General features: G+C 40.6%; 1 protein-coding gene across 1 annotated transcript in view; it reads right to left on the bottom strand.

Annotated features, from left to right (window-relative positions):
- The window catches only part of lhfpl4a (LHFPL tetraspan subfamily member 4a), a 61,591-nt gene extending 46,110 nt beyond the window's left edge, over positions 1-15,481 (bottom strand). The window contains exon 1 of the mRNA XM_062997396.1: positions 15,034-15,481. Coding sequence (XP_062853466.1) covers positions 15,034-15,439 — 406 coding nt within the window. The 5' untranslated portion in view covers positions 15,440-15,481. The remainder of the gene's footprint in view (positions 1-15,033) is intronic.
- Between the last annotated feature and the right edge of the window lie 1,048 nt (positions 15,482-16,529).

The following is a 16,529-nucleotide window of genomic DNA, read 5'->3' as shown; positions in this document are numbered from 1 at the left end:
CTATGAATATTTTACCTTTAAATGTTCTCCTTGCCCACTCACATACACAAACTTACCCACATCGCTGACAGTAAAACAGTGTGAAAATGCACCCGGCACTACACTGTGTTTATGGCTTGGCTGGCTAATTTAATTTTGAAACATGCCGAGCCAAATCTGTCGCCTGTGTCTAAAACTCCATCTTTTCTCTTTTATCTTTTGCTTTTTGTCTACACTGTCTCTGGCATTATGGCGACTCCTGTCTGTGGATGACAGGGTTTTATATCAAAATAAGGCAGCATGATGAAACCTGTGTTTTTTCTTTAGCACGGCTTCAATACTGCACCCAGTTGTTTTCTAATTAGAAGCAACACACAGTGCTTCAGACTGGCATTACATTACCGTGTTTTACTGTATGCTTTAATGCCTCAATATTTAAAAAGTGTCTGCAACAATTCTCATAAATGAATGTCAGAAATGTAAATATTAGTATAAACACTACATACAGTTATTTATCAGCTTATTAGGAACACCTACATAGTTGGACTTTTAATTAAGTAAACATGGCATACAATGCCTTGCATAAGTATTTATTCAATATAAAATATTCCATAATAATCAGGATGGGGGAAATCAATATAGTTCGCAATTTTATAAATTTCTTTAATAATAATCATAAAAACTTAAAATTTGTAACTAAATAAGTATTCATTAGATGTCCCGTAGTTAGTCTGAACAGCCCACACAGCATCATTAAATAAAACATCCCACACAGTTTAAATCGAATTCATATATGTATATACAGTGTATCACAAAAGTGAGTACACCCCTCACATTTCTGCAAATATTTCATTATATCTTTTCATGGGACAACACTATAGACATGAAACTTGGATATAACTTAGAGTAGTCAGTGTACAGCTTGTATAGCAGTGTAGATTTACTGTCTTCTGAAAATAACTCAACACACAGCCATTAATGTCTAAATGGCTGGCAACATAAGTGAGTACACCCCACAGTGAACATGTCCAAATTGTGCCCAAAGTGTCAATATTTTGTGTGACCACCATTATTATCCAGCACTGCCTTAACCCTCCTGGGCATGGAATTCACCAGAGCTGCACAGGTTGCTACTGGAATCCTCTTCCACTCCTCCATGATGACATCACGGAGCTGGTGGATGTTAGACACCTTGAACTCCTCCACCTTCCACTTGAGGATGCGCCACAGGTGCTCAATTGGGTTTAGTCCATCACCTTTACCTTCAGCTTCCTCAGCAAGGCAGTTGTCATCTTGGAGGTTGTGTTTGGGGTCGTTATCGTGTTGGAAAACTGCCATGAGGCCCAGTTTTCGAAGGGAGGGGATCATGCTCTGTTTCAGAATGTCACAGTACATGTTGGAATTCATGTTTCCCTCAATGAACCGCAGCTCCCCAGTGCCGGCAACACTCATGCAGCCCAAGACCATGATGCTACCACCACCATGCTTGACTGTAGGCAAGATACAGTTGTCTTGGTACTTCTCACCAGGGCGCCGCCACACATGCTGGACACCATCTGAGCCAAACAAGTTTATCTTGGTCTCGTCAGACCACAGGGCATTCCAGTAATCCATGTTCTTGGACTGCTTGTCTTCAGCAAACTGTTTGCGGGCTTTCTTGTGCGTCAGCTTCCTTCTGGGATGACGACCATGCAGACCGAGTTGATGCAGTGTGCGGCGTATGGTCTGAGCACTGACAGGCTGACCTCCCACGTCTTCAACCTCTGCAGCAATGCTGGCAGCACTCATGTGTCTATTTTTTAAAGCCAACCTCTGGATATGACGCCGAACACGTGGACTCAACTTCTTTGGTCGACCCTGGCGAAGCCTGTTCCGAGTGGAACCTGTCCTGGAAAACCGCTGTATGACCTTGGCCACCATGCTGTAGCTCAGTTTCAGGGTGTTAGCAATCTTCTTATAGCCCAGGCCATCTTTGTGGAGAGCAACAATTCTATTTCTCACATCCTCAGAGAGTTCTTTGCCATGAGGTGCCATGTTGAATATCCAGTGGCCAGTATGAGAGAATTGTACCCAAAACACCAAATTTAACAGCCCTGCTCCCCATTTACACCTGGGACCTTGACACATGACACCAGGGAGGGACAACGACACATTTGGGCACAATTTGGACATGTTCACTGTGGGGTGTACTCACTTATGTTGCCAGCTATTTAGACATTAATGGCTGTGTGTTGAGTTATTTTCAGAAGACAGTAAATCTACACTGCTATACAAGTTGTACACTGACTACTCTAAGTTATATCCAAGTTTTATTTCTATAGTGTTGTCCCATGAAAAGATATAATAAAATATTTGCAGAAATGTGAGGGGTGTACTCACTTTTTGGGTGTACAGTTGTGATACACTGTATATAGTAATAATCATGTTTCAATTTCTTTATCATTGGGTGCAGGGAATGACCCATGCAGGGCACATCCTGGACATTGAGCCAAATCATTGCAGGGCTTGGGCCATCCCTGACCAACTGATAGTACTGCTGAGATTCGAACCTCAAATTCTGATATCAGTGTTGATGGGTCAGCATAATAGATTGTTGTGCTACTCAAGCACCCATTGACCAAATATTTAATATAGACCTGGCTTTAGGTCTAAGGAAGTTTTTGTTTTGCCTTTTTGTAGTCTTTTAACAAACTCATATGTTTCTTTAAGGATTGTTTGTCCTACATGTGGTATGTTTTGGTTTCAAATACAAAAAAAAAAAAAAATTAACAAACAAAACACATGTAAACCACTAATCATACTAAGGCCTAGAAGCTGTGAGGTCCAGAATGGCCTAAATAAATCCTTGGTTTGTGCAAAACTGTTTCATTTGTTATTTTTTTACAAATGTCTGTATGTAAACTTTGAGCTTTTTATTCAGTAAAAGTGTAAGAAAACTTTACCGTTAGCATATTCAGTTCTAAATAAAGACAAACAGCTGCTGGTGTAATGGTTGTGTGGCTTTCGTATTTTTATCATCTATCAGATGTTATTGGGTTGCTGTCTTCCCTTACTGTGTTTGTTTGCTGTTTAAAATAGCAACTGGCTATTCTGGAAAACTATCAATGATTCATTATTTCGGTCTGTGAAACCAGGATACAGGTTGATTTTTCCAGCCAAAGGATATATTTGTCAATGTGTGGAGTCTGCTGATGCCACTTAGGCTTCTTTTCAGCCCAGGAAAAAAAAACAACAACTGAATACAATCCATTACAGGCCGGGGATCAATACCTCCATGTTTTACACTGATTGACAATTTGATGTTTGGGAGACATGCTCCATTATCTCAGATGCTAGCAGCAGCAGAGGAGACAAAGCCTGTTGCCCTTCTCGGTATGAAATGCAATGCAATCGCATTTTCCATGGAAGAAGGCGAGGTGATTAAAAATCTATAAGAGGTTGTTATGACTTAGAGCCAGCTGGAAAGAAGCCGGGAAAGAATTCTCCATGCAGTCATGCATGAGCATACACACACACAGGCACACTCATTCGAGTCATCCTGAGAGACTACACTTACGTGGATTTAAGCTAAAAGTAAAGGCTAATTCTGGCTTCAACATTAACCTCAACATGTCTGTTTACACACACTAATGTGCATGTGGATGCATGCATCCTTGAGCGAGGGCCTTAACACTGTCTGCTCCAAGGACGCTGTACAATGGCTGACCCTGTGCTATGACCACACTTCCAAACAAGCTGGCAAATGCAAAAAAAATTTATTGTACTGTACACATTTATATGTATACACTGATCAGCCATAACATTAAAACCACCTCCTTGTTTCTACACTCACTGTCCATTTTATCAACTCCACTTACCATATAGAAAAACTTTGTAGTTCTGACTGTAGTCCATCTGTTTCTCTGCACGCTTTGTTCCCCCTTTCATGCTGTTCTTCAATGGTCAGGACTCTCCCAGGACCATTTCAGAGCAGGTATTATTTGGGTGGTGGATCATTCTCAGCACTGCAGTGACACTGACATGGTGGTGGTGTGTTAGTGTGTGTTGTGCTGCTATGAGTGGATAAGACACAGCAATGCTCATGGAGTTTTTAAGCACCTCACTGTCACTGCTGGACTGAGAATAGTCCACCAACAGCCCATATCCAGCCAACAGTGCCCTGTAGGCAGTGTCCTGTGACCACTGATGAAGGTCTAGAAGATGACCAACTCAAACAGCAGCAATAGATGAGCGATCGTCTCTGACTTTACATCTACAAGGTAGACAAGCTAGGTAGGAGTGTCTAATAGAGTGGACAGTGAGTGGACACGGTATTTAAAAACTCCAGCAGTGCAGCTGTGTCTGATCCACTCATACCTGCACAACACACACTAACACACCAGCACCATGTCAGTGTCACTGCAGTGCTGAGAATGATCCACCACCTAATACCATAATACCTGTTCTGTGGTGGTCCTGTGGGGGTCCTGATCATTGAAGAACAGGGTGAAAGCAGATTAAAAAAGTATGTAGAGATACAGATGGACTACAGTCAGTAATTGTTGAGCTACAAAGTGCTTCTATATGGTAAGTGGAGCTGATAAAATGGACAGTGAGTGTAGAAACAAAGAGGTGGTTTTAATGTTATGGATCAGTGTATATTATAAATAAAGGCACTGAATGCAATCTGTACATCGTGGGCATGATTGAAAAAAATCAGCATGCTATGGGGGAAGTACAATATTACAGTGTAGAATTTTTTTTATTATTATTTAAAACAGAGACCTGGCTAGTATGTTAAAAATAAATGATTCAGGAAGCACAGCAATTCATCATAGAAGCGACACCACTTTTAAAGCACAACCACCATTCAAACAGTCTTCATAAACCTTGCAGACCGGTTTATCAGTTTATGTTACCTATACAGTAGATTTTTCCCTCTTCATCAGCAGATCTAGTCATTTCCAATTTCTGACTATGAATCCGCTGCCGCTTGCACAACCCCGTATCTTATCAAGGAGAGCGCAATCACCATATGCCCCCTCTGACAAGTATCCAATCTGCATCCGCTTCTCATCACCTGCCAGTGTTGGATTCCCACACAGCTGTTTTGTGTACAGAGCCATATTAAGCTCTATGTGACTCTCTCTCCTTCCTACTCACGCAGGCGGACCAGTCACGGAGATTGCATATTGAAACGGCAGTGGGAAGATGCCCTGTCCGAACTTCCCTAACAAGGCTAACTGTATTTGTGTAATGTGGCCAGGTTGGTGGCTCTGCTGAGATTTGAACTCTCAGGTTCTGTGCTGGACCTTCTGACCATCTGGACAAATTTCCTTCCAGCATAATGTGACAGTTTGTGACAGGGTTTTTCCTCCAATTTAGGAAAGTAATCACTGTTTCATGTGAAGTTAAAAGATGTATCCCTTTGCACTGTGTAATTTGGCCAGCAGATCAGCATCTCATGAGCACGGAGGTTAGCACTGTCACCTCACAGCAAGAAGGTCCTGGGTTCAATCCCAAGGTGGGGCGGTCTGGGTCCTTTCTGTTTGGAGTTTGCATGTTCTCCCTGTGTCCGTGTGGGTTTCCTCCGGGTGCTCCTGTTTCCTCCCACAGTCTAAAGACATGCAAGTGAGGTGAATTGGAGACACTAAATTGTCCATGACTGTGTTTAATATAACCTTGTGAAGTGATGAACCTTGTGTAATGTGTAACTACCGTTCCTGTCATGAATGTAACCAAAAGTGTAAAACATGACGTTAAAATCCTAATAAACAAACAAACAAACATGAGCACTGAATTGGTGGAAGGGTCACTATGTATCATGGCTTCTTTCTGTCATCTTTGCCAGATCTTTCATGGCACATCTGCTTTCTCTGAAGCTGTGATGCTAACAGTTTCTAACAGGGTTTTGCAGATTAATGTTCTTAAACTGCAGTCTACTTTTACCATAGCAGGTGTAAATGCAAATGTTTACTGAATAAACTTTTCTGCTTAATGCTGTAAATGTAAACCTTAATTAGTTTATCATAATTATATGTGCAGTTTGCAATTACTAATGTTTTGTGAGATTTATCTACTTTGTGTGTGGTTGTTGGGTGAATTTACAGGTTCCACAGAAGCAAACAGAAGAAAAAATAGCCACTGTAATAGAGGTTTGGTGAATCTGTTTATCACTGCAATTAATGGAAATTTTAGGGAAAGAAAAAATAAGCTGTGAATGGATAAAGGATGGAGGAGGACAGTTCAGTAGCACAAACTGATTCAACTATCATTACTACAAGAGCATCTGCATCCAGTCACCTTACACATGCTCTCCCCTAGTCTCTCACCCTTCTATTACTGCAGAAACACTATTCATTTTGACTGGTATCCTATAAAACCCTGTCCCAAGACTGTTTTTTTTCTTCAGAGCTACGAGAAGGGGTATCTGTTTGTTGACCAGAATGTGTTATTTTTTTCAGAGTTAGGATCATCCTGATTCTATGTGATCACTGCAGTGTGAGCAGCATGGCTTTATTCTGGAGCGTATTTATTGCTGACTCCGTCTTTGCAGCGTGGAATCAGTAGAAGCTTAACCGCGGGGTGAGAGAGAGATGAGGATTAAGGGCAAGGAAGGTGGTAACTCACACCATAACAAGAGAATTATTACTGCTGTGCTTACTATAACGGTTCTTAGTTTCAAAAATTCTGGGAAAAAGGTCAGTGTAACAGTAGTAATAGACTTATGGGTGTGACATGTGACTCTGGATGTGACATTTGACACTGGAATAGGAATTTGTTGACTTTAACTATTCTCACTCACTCTCTAATTCACTTTCTTAACTGATTATTCAATTAGGGTCCCTTAGGAGCTATTAAAAGCAGCCAATCTTCCTTTTGTATTGTTTTAGAAGTCATGAAAAACAGAAACAGGTCGAGAAAAACACAAGGACACAGAGACAACATGCCAAAGATAGGAACCCAGAAACCTGTTGTATTACCAAAGATTACTTAGTGTATTAGTGAATTTCCCTAACTACAGTTTCCTTATACAACACTAGTAGAAGTACATTAGCACCTGGTCCGATACTCAACCAATAAGTAAAAAATAAAGCACAATATTAACCATACGGAATATATGTGGGTGCACTCAGGTGGTGTAGTGGTCTCATACTTTAGCCCACAATATTGGCTGGACAGGCATCACACAAACATGATTGTCCATGTTTGAGGGGGTGGTCAAAGCACTGCAACGGGCTGGTGCCCTGTCCAGTGTATTCCTGTCCTGCTCCCAGTGTTTCCCAGTTGAACCAGACCTGCTGCGACCCTAACCAGAATAAAGCGGTTGATAAAAAAATTTTGTTAGATTTTACTCTTCTCTCTTATTAGACAGTATTATAGCAATACAAGTAAAAACCTTATGTGGTGACTACCTCAACATGTTCAGAAAGTAAAACAATTGAATCAACATGAACAACAGCATCTGAAAGCACCTGAGCATCAGGAAGAGAATTTAAAAGAAAATGAAACATGTGCCTGGCCAATGTCAAAAACCCAGCTGTCAATATTTCAAACAAAGTGTCAGTAGTGCAGTTTTTTTTTTACTTTTCACTCAGCAAATCTGTCATGAGCTCTGAGCTCATAGCTGATCACAGTGCATTGGGGCATCACACTCTTCTTCACTCACACCAACCATACGCAGCTGCAGCCTCATTTACAATACTTTCATCTGTAAGACTTCAAAATCTGTCTATTACTGAATCTACGGCTTTCATTTCTATGTTCGAATGAATTGCCTATGACCAGGAGCTTGGGTGGTGCAGTGGTAAAACATGCTAGTCCACCAGTGCTTAGATCTCACGCTCACTCACTCACTTTCTTAACTGCTTATCCAATTACGGTCACGGGGGGTGTGCTGGAGCCTATCCCAGCTTTTCAATGGGCGCAAGGCACACAGTGGCAGGGCAGACAGACAGACATACATACACACGCACACACACACACACATACACACACCCATTCACCTATAGGGCAATTAAATCTCTCCAATTAACCTGACTGCATGTTTTTGGACTGTGGGAGGAAACCGGAGCTCCCGGAGGAAACCCACGCAGACACAGGGAGAACATGCAAACTCACAGAAAGGACCTGGACCGCTTCGCCTGGGGATCGAACCCAGGACCTTGTTTACCTTGCGGTGAGGTGACAGTGTAACCCACCGAGCCACCGTGCCGCCCTAGATCTCAAGCTCTTAAGTTCAAATCTGAGCTCTACACACAGACATGTTTGGCAGGGGGAGGGTTGAAGGGATTCCTTAGTACTATTGCAACTGTGGCTTCTGCTGGCTAGTCGATGGAACCTGCACAGAGATGGGGAATAATGGAGATCAGTGCCTGACTCTTTGTACTTGATACTGAACACACAGAGTGCAGGTGAATAGAAGCAGTTGGCACCACATGTTTCAGATGAGGCGTGGGTTACATACTGCATTTCTCGGCCAGGGTAGGAGTCTGCAGCAGTAAAGGAGATATAAATATAGATACAGACTACATTAAAAAAAGGGGAAAATATACATACATTTTTTTAAAGAATTGGTGCTCTGTCCAGGGTATATTGCTGCCTTGCTTCTAGTGTTTCAAGGTAGACTCCAGACCCACTGCAACCTTTATCATAGTGAAGTGGTCAAAATATGGACAAATATTATGTTTCCAATTTCAGTAGTTGTAGCTCAGAGGATGAGGTAATGGACTAGTAGCTGAAGGGTTGCCGGTTCAAGCCCCTGAGCAAGGCCCCTAACCCTCAATTGCTTGGACTGTGTTGCAGCTGTAATGCAATTTTAACTTGTGCACCGTTTATATAGAAGCTTTTTTGGCATTTAATAGACACCTAGACAAACTGCTAGAAGAAAAATCTATTTATTTGTCAGGGATCAACCTCAACTGTCTTTGAAGCTTAAAGGGGATTATAGGGCGAGGTCCCAGAGGCAATGAGCAGTTTTGGCGAAGTAATGTAGTCAAAGACGGACAAAGAAATTGAAACCACACAGAGCTGATTAGAACGATTGAACTAAGCCTAGCTAGATCTAGTTAAAAATGTAATACAGTTCCTCATCAGAGATGATTAACTTTGTGGAAACACCTTAGATGAAAAGCTCAGACCTGTTCCCTCATATTGCTAACGTCAGACCTGTTCCCTGGTATTGCTAACGTCTTCTAAAAAGAAAAAAAGAAAGAGAAAAGATCAAGAGTGAAGTGAAGTGAGAGTGCCAAAAGTAGCAAGGCAGTCAATCTGAGCTGGTCTTAGTGAAGAAATAGGAACAAGGTGCTAACACACACACACACACACACACACATACACACACACACATTCATGCTTCCCCCACATGCTGAGCTTTAATACTGCGTACATAAAGCACACACATAACCCTTCCTTACACAATAAATGCCATCTCACAGTCTTTAGGTAAAGAATGCATAAAATTGAGAGATCTGGAAATCAAACCCAGGCCCTTCTTGCTGTGAGATGACAGCGCTACCCACTGCGCCATCGTGTCGCCTCACAGCAAGAAGGGCCTGGGTTTGATTTCCTGGCCGGGCAGCCTGGGTCCTTTTTTCATTTTCTCCCTGTGTATGTGTGGGTTTCCTCTGAGTGCTCAGAAAACATGCAATTACTAAAAAAATGTGACTGTGAATGTGTGTCTGCTCTGCGATGGACTGGCAACCTGTCTATGGTGTTTCCTACCATCTACCTAAAGAGGAGAGTGCACAAGAGAGGACCTGGTGGTCCTGTGAGAGATGTGGTCGGCTAGTGCATTGTACCACTGGCCACCTAAGTAATGATTGTAAATTGTTTAATTACAGTGGTTTAATATAATTATGTTATAATTATACAAAAAAATTGAGAATTGTGCAAAAGAAGTAATGGTAAAAGTAGTATGCTTACATGTGTGGAATATCTTTAAAAGCCCTGTTAAAGTAAACATCTCATTTCAAACAAACACAATGATTTTTCAAACATACAGAGATCACTGGAAAACTACATGAAGGTCAATTCTGGTTAAACGTCTGAATCAAGTGTTAATGTTTCAGGTCATGATATCAGTCTCATCCTACACACGGCTGCTTAAAGGCATTTACAGCTTACACAAAGGTTAAATCCAGCTGTCTGTCATCCAAAATACATTATATTTTGGATTTGGACACTTAACCATGAGAGTGACCTTAGCTATAACAACAACCACTCTTCTGAGAAAGCTTCTCAGATGACATTTAAGTTTGTCTGTAGGAATTTGTGCCCATCTGTCAAAAGACCATTCGTATTATTGGGCACTGAAGTTGGTCATGAAAGCCTAAATTGATGTTCCAGTTCATTCCAAAGCTGTTTAGTGTGGCTGAAGTCAGGGCTCTGTATGGGCCACTGGAGTTTCTTTACACCAAGCTTTTCTTCATGCTTTTGTAGACCTCATTTGTGTGAAGTGGTACGGTCATGCTGGATGAAGAAAGGGTCTTCCCTAAAATGTTCCAAAGCTGGAAGCATATCATTTCCTTGATATACATCAATCAGCCATAACATTAAAACCACCTCCTTGTTTGTACAATCACTGTCTATTTTATCAGCTCCACTTACCATAAAGAAGCACTATGTAGTTTTACAATTACTGACTGTAGTCCATCTGTTTCTCTACATACTTTGTTAGCCCTCTTTCATGTTGTTCTTCAATTGTCAGGACCCCCACAAGACCACCACAGAGCAGGTATTATTTGGGGGGTGGATAATTCTCAGCACTGCAGTGACACTGACATGGTGGTGGTGTGTTAGTGTGTGTTGTGCTGGTATGAGTGGATAAGACACAGCAATGCTGATGGAGTTTTTAAACACCTCACTGTCACTGCTGGACTGAGAATAGTCCACCAACCAAAAACATCCAGCCAACAGCGCCCCGTGGGCAGCGTCCTGTGACCACTGATGAAGGTCTAGAAGATGACCAACTCAAACAGCAGCAATAGACGAGCGATTGTCTCTGACTTTACATCTACAAGGTGGACCAACTAGGCAGGTGTGTTTAATAGAGTGGACAGTGAGTGGACACAGTATTTAAAAACTCCAGCAGCGCTGCTGTGTCTGATCCACTCATACCAGCACAACACACACTAACACACCACCACCACGTCATTGTCACTGAAGTGCTGAGAATGATCCACCACGTAAATAATACCTGCTCTGTGGTGGTCCTGTGGGGGTCCTGACCATTGAAGAACAGGGTGAAAGCAGGCTAAAAAAGTATGTAGAGAAATAGATGGATTACAGTCAGTAATTGTAAAACTACTAAGTGCTTCTATATGGTAAGTGGAGCTGATAAAATGAACAGTGATTGTAGAAACAAGGAGGTGGTTTTAATGTTATGGCTGATCAATGTAATTGTTTATATAATTTATATTACCTTTATATAACGCATTATGTCTCATAGCAAATGATTGTTTTGAAATACAAGGCATGTCACAATATTTCTGTCCATATTGTCTAACATGAGACTGCATACAAATTTAAAAACACCATATAATATCAGATAAGGATTATTTCTCAAAGCTTCACACATAAACATTATTATGACAAAGTGCCATGCACCAGTAATTACAATCTGTGCCACAACATTTTCAAATCTTTGATTATGATTGGTCAGAGATGTATTTTTTGTCCGTATGGCTTTGACCTGAACGGCTCTAAAGCAGTACAAATACCAGACTGAATTACAAGGGCAAATTATTGCATTGTATTTTAGAGGTTTATTTTTTATATCCCATTTTGCAAAGATTCCCTGCACGTTATTTGTGCAGTTGAGGAAAATTTTGAATGAACACAAATTGTGTTTGTGTGAGCAGAATCCTGCAAACATAATGCCCTCCACTAAATAAACCCAGAATTGATTTTGGGTACAGATGCAGGTATTTAAAGCAAGTGTAATTAAGAAAATACATCCCAACATGTGATGTGAACAAATTATATGCTAATGCTCATGTTGGATAAACATATAACTGCCTTATGTCTGCAGTACTCTCAATATGGCCAATTACCAGTTTAGTGGTGCTATGCTCAAAAATCACAAAATGTATCTTTTTGGTTGTGAGTGTGTCTATTTGTGTGTGTATGTATGTAGCCATGTTTATTGTTTAAGTGTTTCACTGGAATAGGAAGACTAAACCTGTCATTGCTTTACATTGTGATTTATAGACTTTATTTATTTCTACCCACTTGCACTAACACACTACAGCTAATGAGCTCTGGAAACTAATTAATTCACACTTTTACTCAATAGCTGAAGGTGTGCCTGATTAGCACATGCACAGTCTTTAATATACTGATACACAGGGATACATTTACACATGTGCATTTATCTGTGTAGTCATGGATGGAAGATGCGGCTACAACTTCCATGTCGATCTAATACTGAGGTAGTTTGATTAACACATTAAATTCTCGCCTTGAATGTTACATTTTCTGAGATTATACAGACTAATTAAGGACAATTTACACTGTTTATCTCAAGTTGATGTTACATATCCCCACACCTACACCTACACTTGTAAACAAAAACTATTGTACTAAAATATATCAAAGGCTCTGTATGATTTTACTGTACAAAAATTTCGTAAAACATATTTACATTTTACTTTAGCGAGTTCATTAATTTAACTGCTAGAGCAGCTTGGTTGTTTAAACATCCCCACGTATGAATAAGGAATTTCACTGCATATGATGTTAAGACTTTGGACTCTCATCTTGTCCACATACGTTTATGTGAGTGTGTCTATTTATGTGTGTATGTATGTAGCCATGTTTATTGTTTAAGTGTTTCACTGGAATAGGAAGACTAAATCTCTCATTGCTTTACATTGTGATTTAAAGACTTTATTTATTTCTACCCTACACTTGCACTAACACACTACAGCTAATGAGCTCTAGAAACTAATTAATTCACACTTTTACTCAATAGCTGAAGGTGTGCCTGATTAGCACATGCACAGTCTTTAATATACTGATACACAGGGATACATTTACACATGTGCATTTATCTGTGTAGTCATGGATGAAAGATGCAGCTACAACTACCATTTTGATCTAATACTAAGGTAGTTTGATTAACACATTTAAATTCTCGCCCTGAATGTTACATTTTCTGAGATTATACAGACTAATTAAAGACAATTTACACTGTTTATCTTAAGCTGATTTTATATATCCCCATACCTACCCCTACAAAAAGTATTGTACTTAAATATACCAAAGGCTCTGTATGATTTTGTAAAACATATTCTCTCTACAGATTTTTTTGTTACATTTTACCTTAGAGAGTTCATTCATTTAACTACTAGAGCAGCTTGGTTGTTTAAACCTCCCCACATTTAAATATGGAACTCCACTGCATATGACATAAAGACTCGTCTTGTCTTGTTTTTTTTTATCAGTTAATTATTTTAAGTTAAGAATAAAAAACATATATATGTTAATGTGGTTGATTTTTAAACAGCCTGGGGTAAGCAGTGGTATAAAAATTACTGGTTGAATTACCTTTTAATAATTGTGGAATTGACAAAAGTAAATTCTCTCATTTTTTATTTATTTAAGATTCATTTAGAGTGTAATGTCAAACTAATTACGAATTTGAATCTCAGAATGCCAGCAGCCAGATGAGTGTCTACACAGGCATGATGGTTTGAGTGGTGGGGGGAGGTGGACAAAGTCATGTAATTTATTGGTGTCCTGTGCAGGGTATTCCTGCCTTGTGAAACCAGACCTGCCATGACCACAACCAAGACAAAGCGGTTAATGAAAATGAAATGAATTTAATTAAAAAAAATAAAAAAAAAATAAAAAAAATAAAAACATGGCTAATATAACTACAAAATGAACATTCTGAACTGCTTGTATATTATATTATTATTTAGTTTTGACGCTTCTGTGGCTACAGTGAGTTTAAGGCTACAGTTTTTACTAGGCACCTACAGACCTAAAAGTAAGTATTTATATTAAGGTTAAAATGTCCTAAATTGCTGGATATAAGTCAGATCGGATCTGACATCAACTTCTGATCTGATGCTCTGATGTTATTTTAAGGTGTGACTCTAACACAGGACACAAACTATCATGAAGCCCAACACCATCACTCCTGTGTACTCCTGATATTCCCTGACTGTAGAGGTTCAGCCTGTTTCGTCAAGGATGCCTGAATCGTATCAATATCAAGTGATATTCAGAGCTTTCAAATTGGTGTCATATTGATAATAATAATAACAAATCTGATAAAATGCAACATATGCATTCCATATATGAGTTTCTTTTCATTTGTATCTTATCCATGTAAACGTATTCACATCAGACCATGCTATACCAGTATTGCATGCATTAATAATATCCTATTATTGCGCTGAAGCATGAAATAATCGGGAGTCAGAATAAGGAGTCAGAATTGTTCAAGACATTTTTACATGACAATAATACACCACGGCAACCTAATATGTAGTGCTCTGTAATGTACAGGCATATCTTTGTAGGTAAAAACAAATGCACACAAATGCACACAACATCTGTCTTTTAGGTCCAGTACTAGACCTTAATGTTGCTTCACACATGGGTGCCATAAATGAGAATGAAATAGGTAATCATTCCAATAGCTTTTCATTGACCAGGGATGACATTGTTTGGATGATTCCAAAAACCTTTGGGTACATGTGCCATAAGGTGCCATAAGAGTCAGATGTGTGGGTATAAGCTGATTCCAAAGCTTTTCATTGACCAGGGATGACATTGTTTGGATGATTCCAAAAACCTTCGGGTACATGTGCCATAAGGTGCCATAAGGGTCAGATGTGTGGGTATAAGCTGATTCAAAAGGTTCTAAACAGACAATAGACAGATACTGATACCATGGTCTCTGGGATGATAATGATGATACAAATGTAGTGTGTTAAAATCCCAAATTGATCCCAAATAACATTTTACTCCTTGACTTACCTACACAAAAAGAAAAGAAAGAAAGAAAGAAAGAAAGAAAGAAAGAAAGAAAGAAAGAAAGAAAGAAAGAAAGAAAACCCTCACCGCAGAGCAGCTGCATCCAGGCACAGGTCTTGTACACGGTGGCGGTGTTGCAGAAGAAAAAGAGTGCCATGCAGGCGATGCAGCTCAGGATGAGCACCATGGAGAGCAGCACGAAGAAAAAAGCGGCCTTAAAGGCAGCAGACGGGATGGAACTGAAGTCGGAGAAGGTACCCTGGCATGTGAGCTCCCGGTTCGAGCTGCCCTCGCCCACGCAGTAGTGGAAGAGGCCGAAGTAACCGGCGTGCGGCGTGTTCACGCTGTCTCCGATCCAGTAGGGCTGAATGAACACCACCACGTTGATGATGGCGAAGCAGATGGTGAAGATGGCCCACAGCACGCCGATGGCCCGCGAGTTGCGCATGTAATTGTCGTGATAGATTTTGGAGGCTTCTTGTGAAGGCAGCATGATTAATTTCTATTGCACGCTAGCTTTCCCAGGTCTGACGCGTTCACCCGTGTCTCTATCTTTTCCTATATGCCCCGATTACTCCTCAAAATGCGTATCCGAAGGCCGACTATACAGATTTAATCAATCACACTCGGTTCCCTCTCGATCGTTTATTGGTCCGGTCATACGTTGTAAAACATCCCACCCCGATCTTTAAATTAGAACAGCAGCGTGATTTATTGGGGGAGAATATGATGAGAAAATCTGGTCCAATCCCCCTCCTCCGCTTTCGGTGCCAAAAAGCAACACAGATCACATCGCAGTAAAACAGCCGACCGTGTTTAAGACGCAAAGACGCATGCCTCTGTCCTCGCCACCAACTTTTTCTCCAGTTTAGGCTGAGTACTAATGGTGTATCCGTGTTAGATCCATCAGATCTGATGCTTGACAGGACAGGACGTGGTCGCTGATAGAGTCTGATGAGTACAGCAGATCTACAATACTGCACGGCGGCGGGCGCGCCAGGCGTCGCTCATTCTCACCATTAAAATAGGCACCTACAAACCCAAGGTAACGCCTCCGCTCGTAACGAACAGTTTACCAGCTCCACATAGCGCCATACACACGTAGAAGATGCTAAAAATCCTCTTCAGCGATTCCGTCTGGTCCAAAGCGCTTTTCTTTCGTTTCCCGTCGCCTCCTCCTTCAGGCGCGCTCGCGATGAGCAGGAAGGCGCGCGCACGCTCTGGATGTTGCAGGAATTTCAATTGCACCGCGGTTTCCAGCGGTCAGTGTGAGCAGAGCGTTTCATTACCACCTCACGTTTCAGACATTTTTGGATATTAGCATATTAATGACATTGTAATCGCTGTTAAATCAAAATTGTATTACACGTTTAATAAAAATGATATTTTATTATAAGGGTTTTAACCCTTTCCATGGCCGGGCTCACCTAGTGTGTTCTACTTCTTTTAAACTCTGACTTAACTTGACTGATACACATAACTTATCTACCTCACCATTATTTACTGTTAAATCAAACCAACACTTGTCTCTAGTCTTGTTTTCCTTATTTATTTCAGGCATTCTTGTATTTATTGTAATGTTG

The sequence above is a fragment of the Trichomycterus rosablanca genome, chromosome 6 (genome assembly GCF_030014385.1).
Source record: "Trichomycterus rosablanca isolate fTriRos1 chromosome 6, fTriRos1.hap1, whole genome shotgun sequence".
Lineage (NCBI taxonomy): Eukaryota > Metazoa > Chordata > Actinopteri > Siluriformes > Trichomycteridae > Trichomycterus > Trichomycterus rosablanca.
The sequence above is the reverse complement of the archived record's forward strand: the minus strand, read 5'-3'. Positions and strand labels throughout refer to the sequence as shown.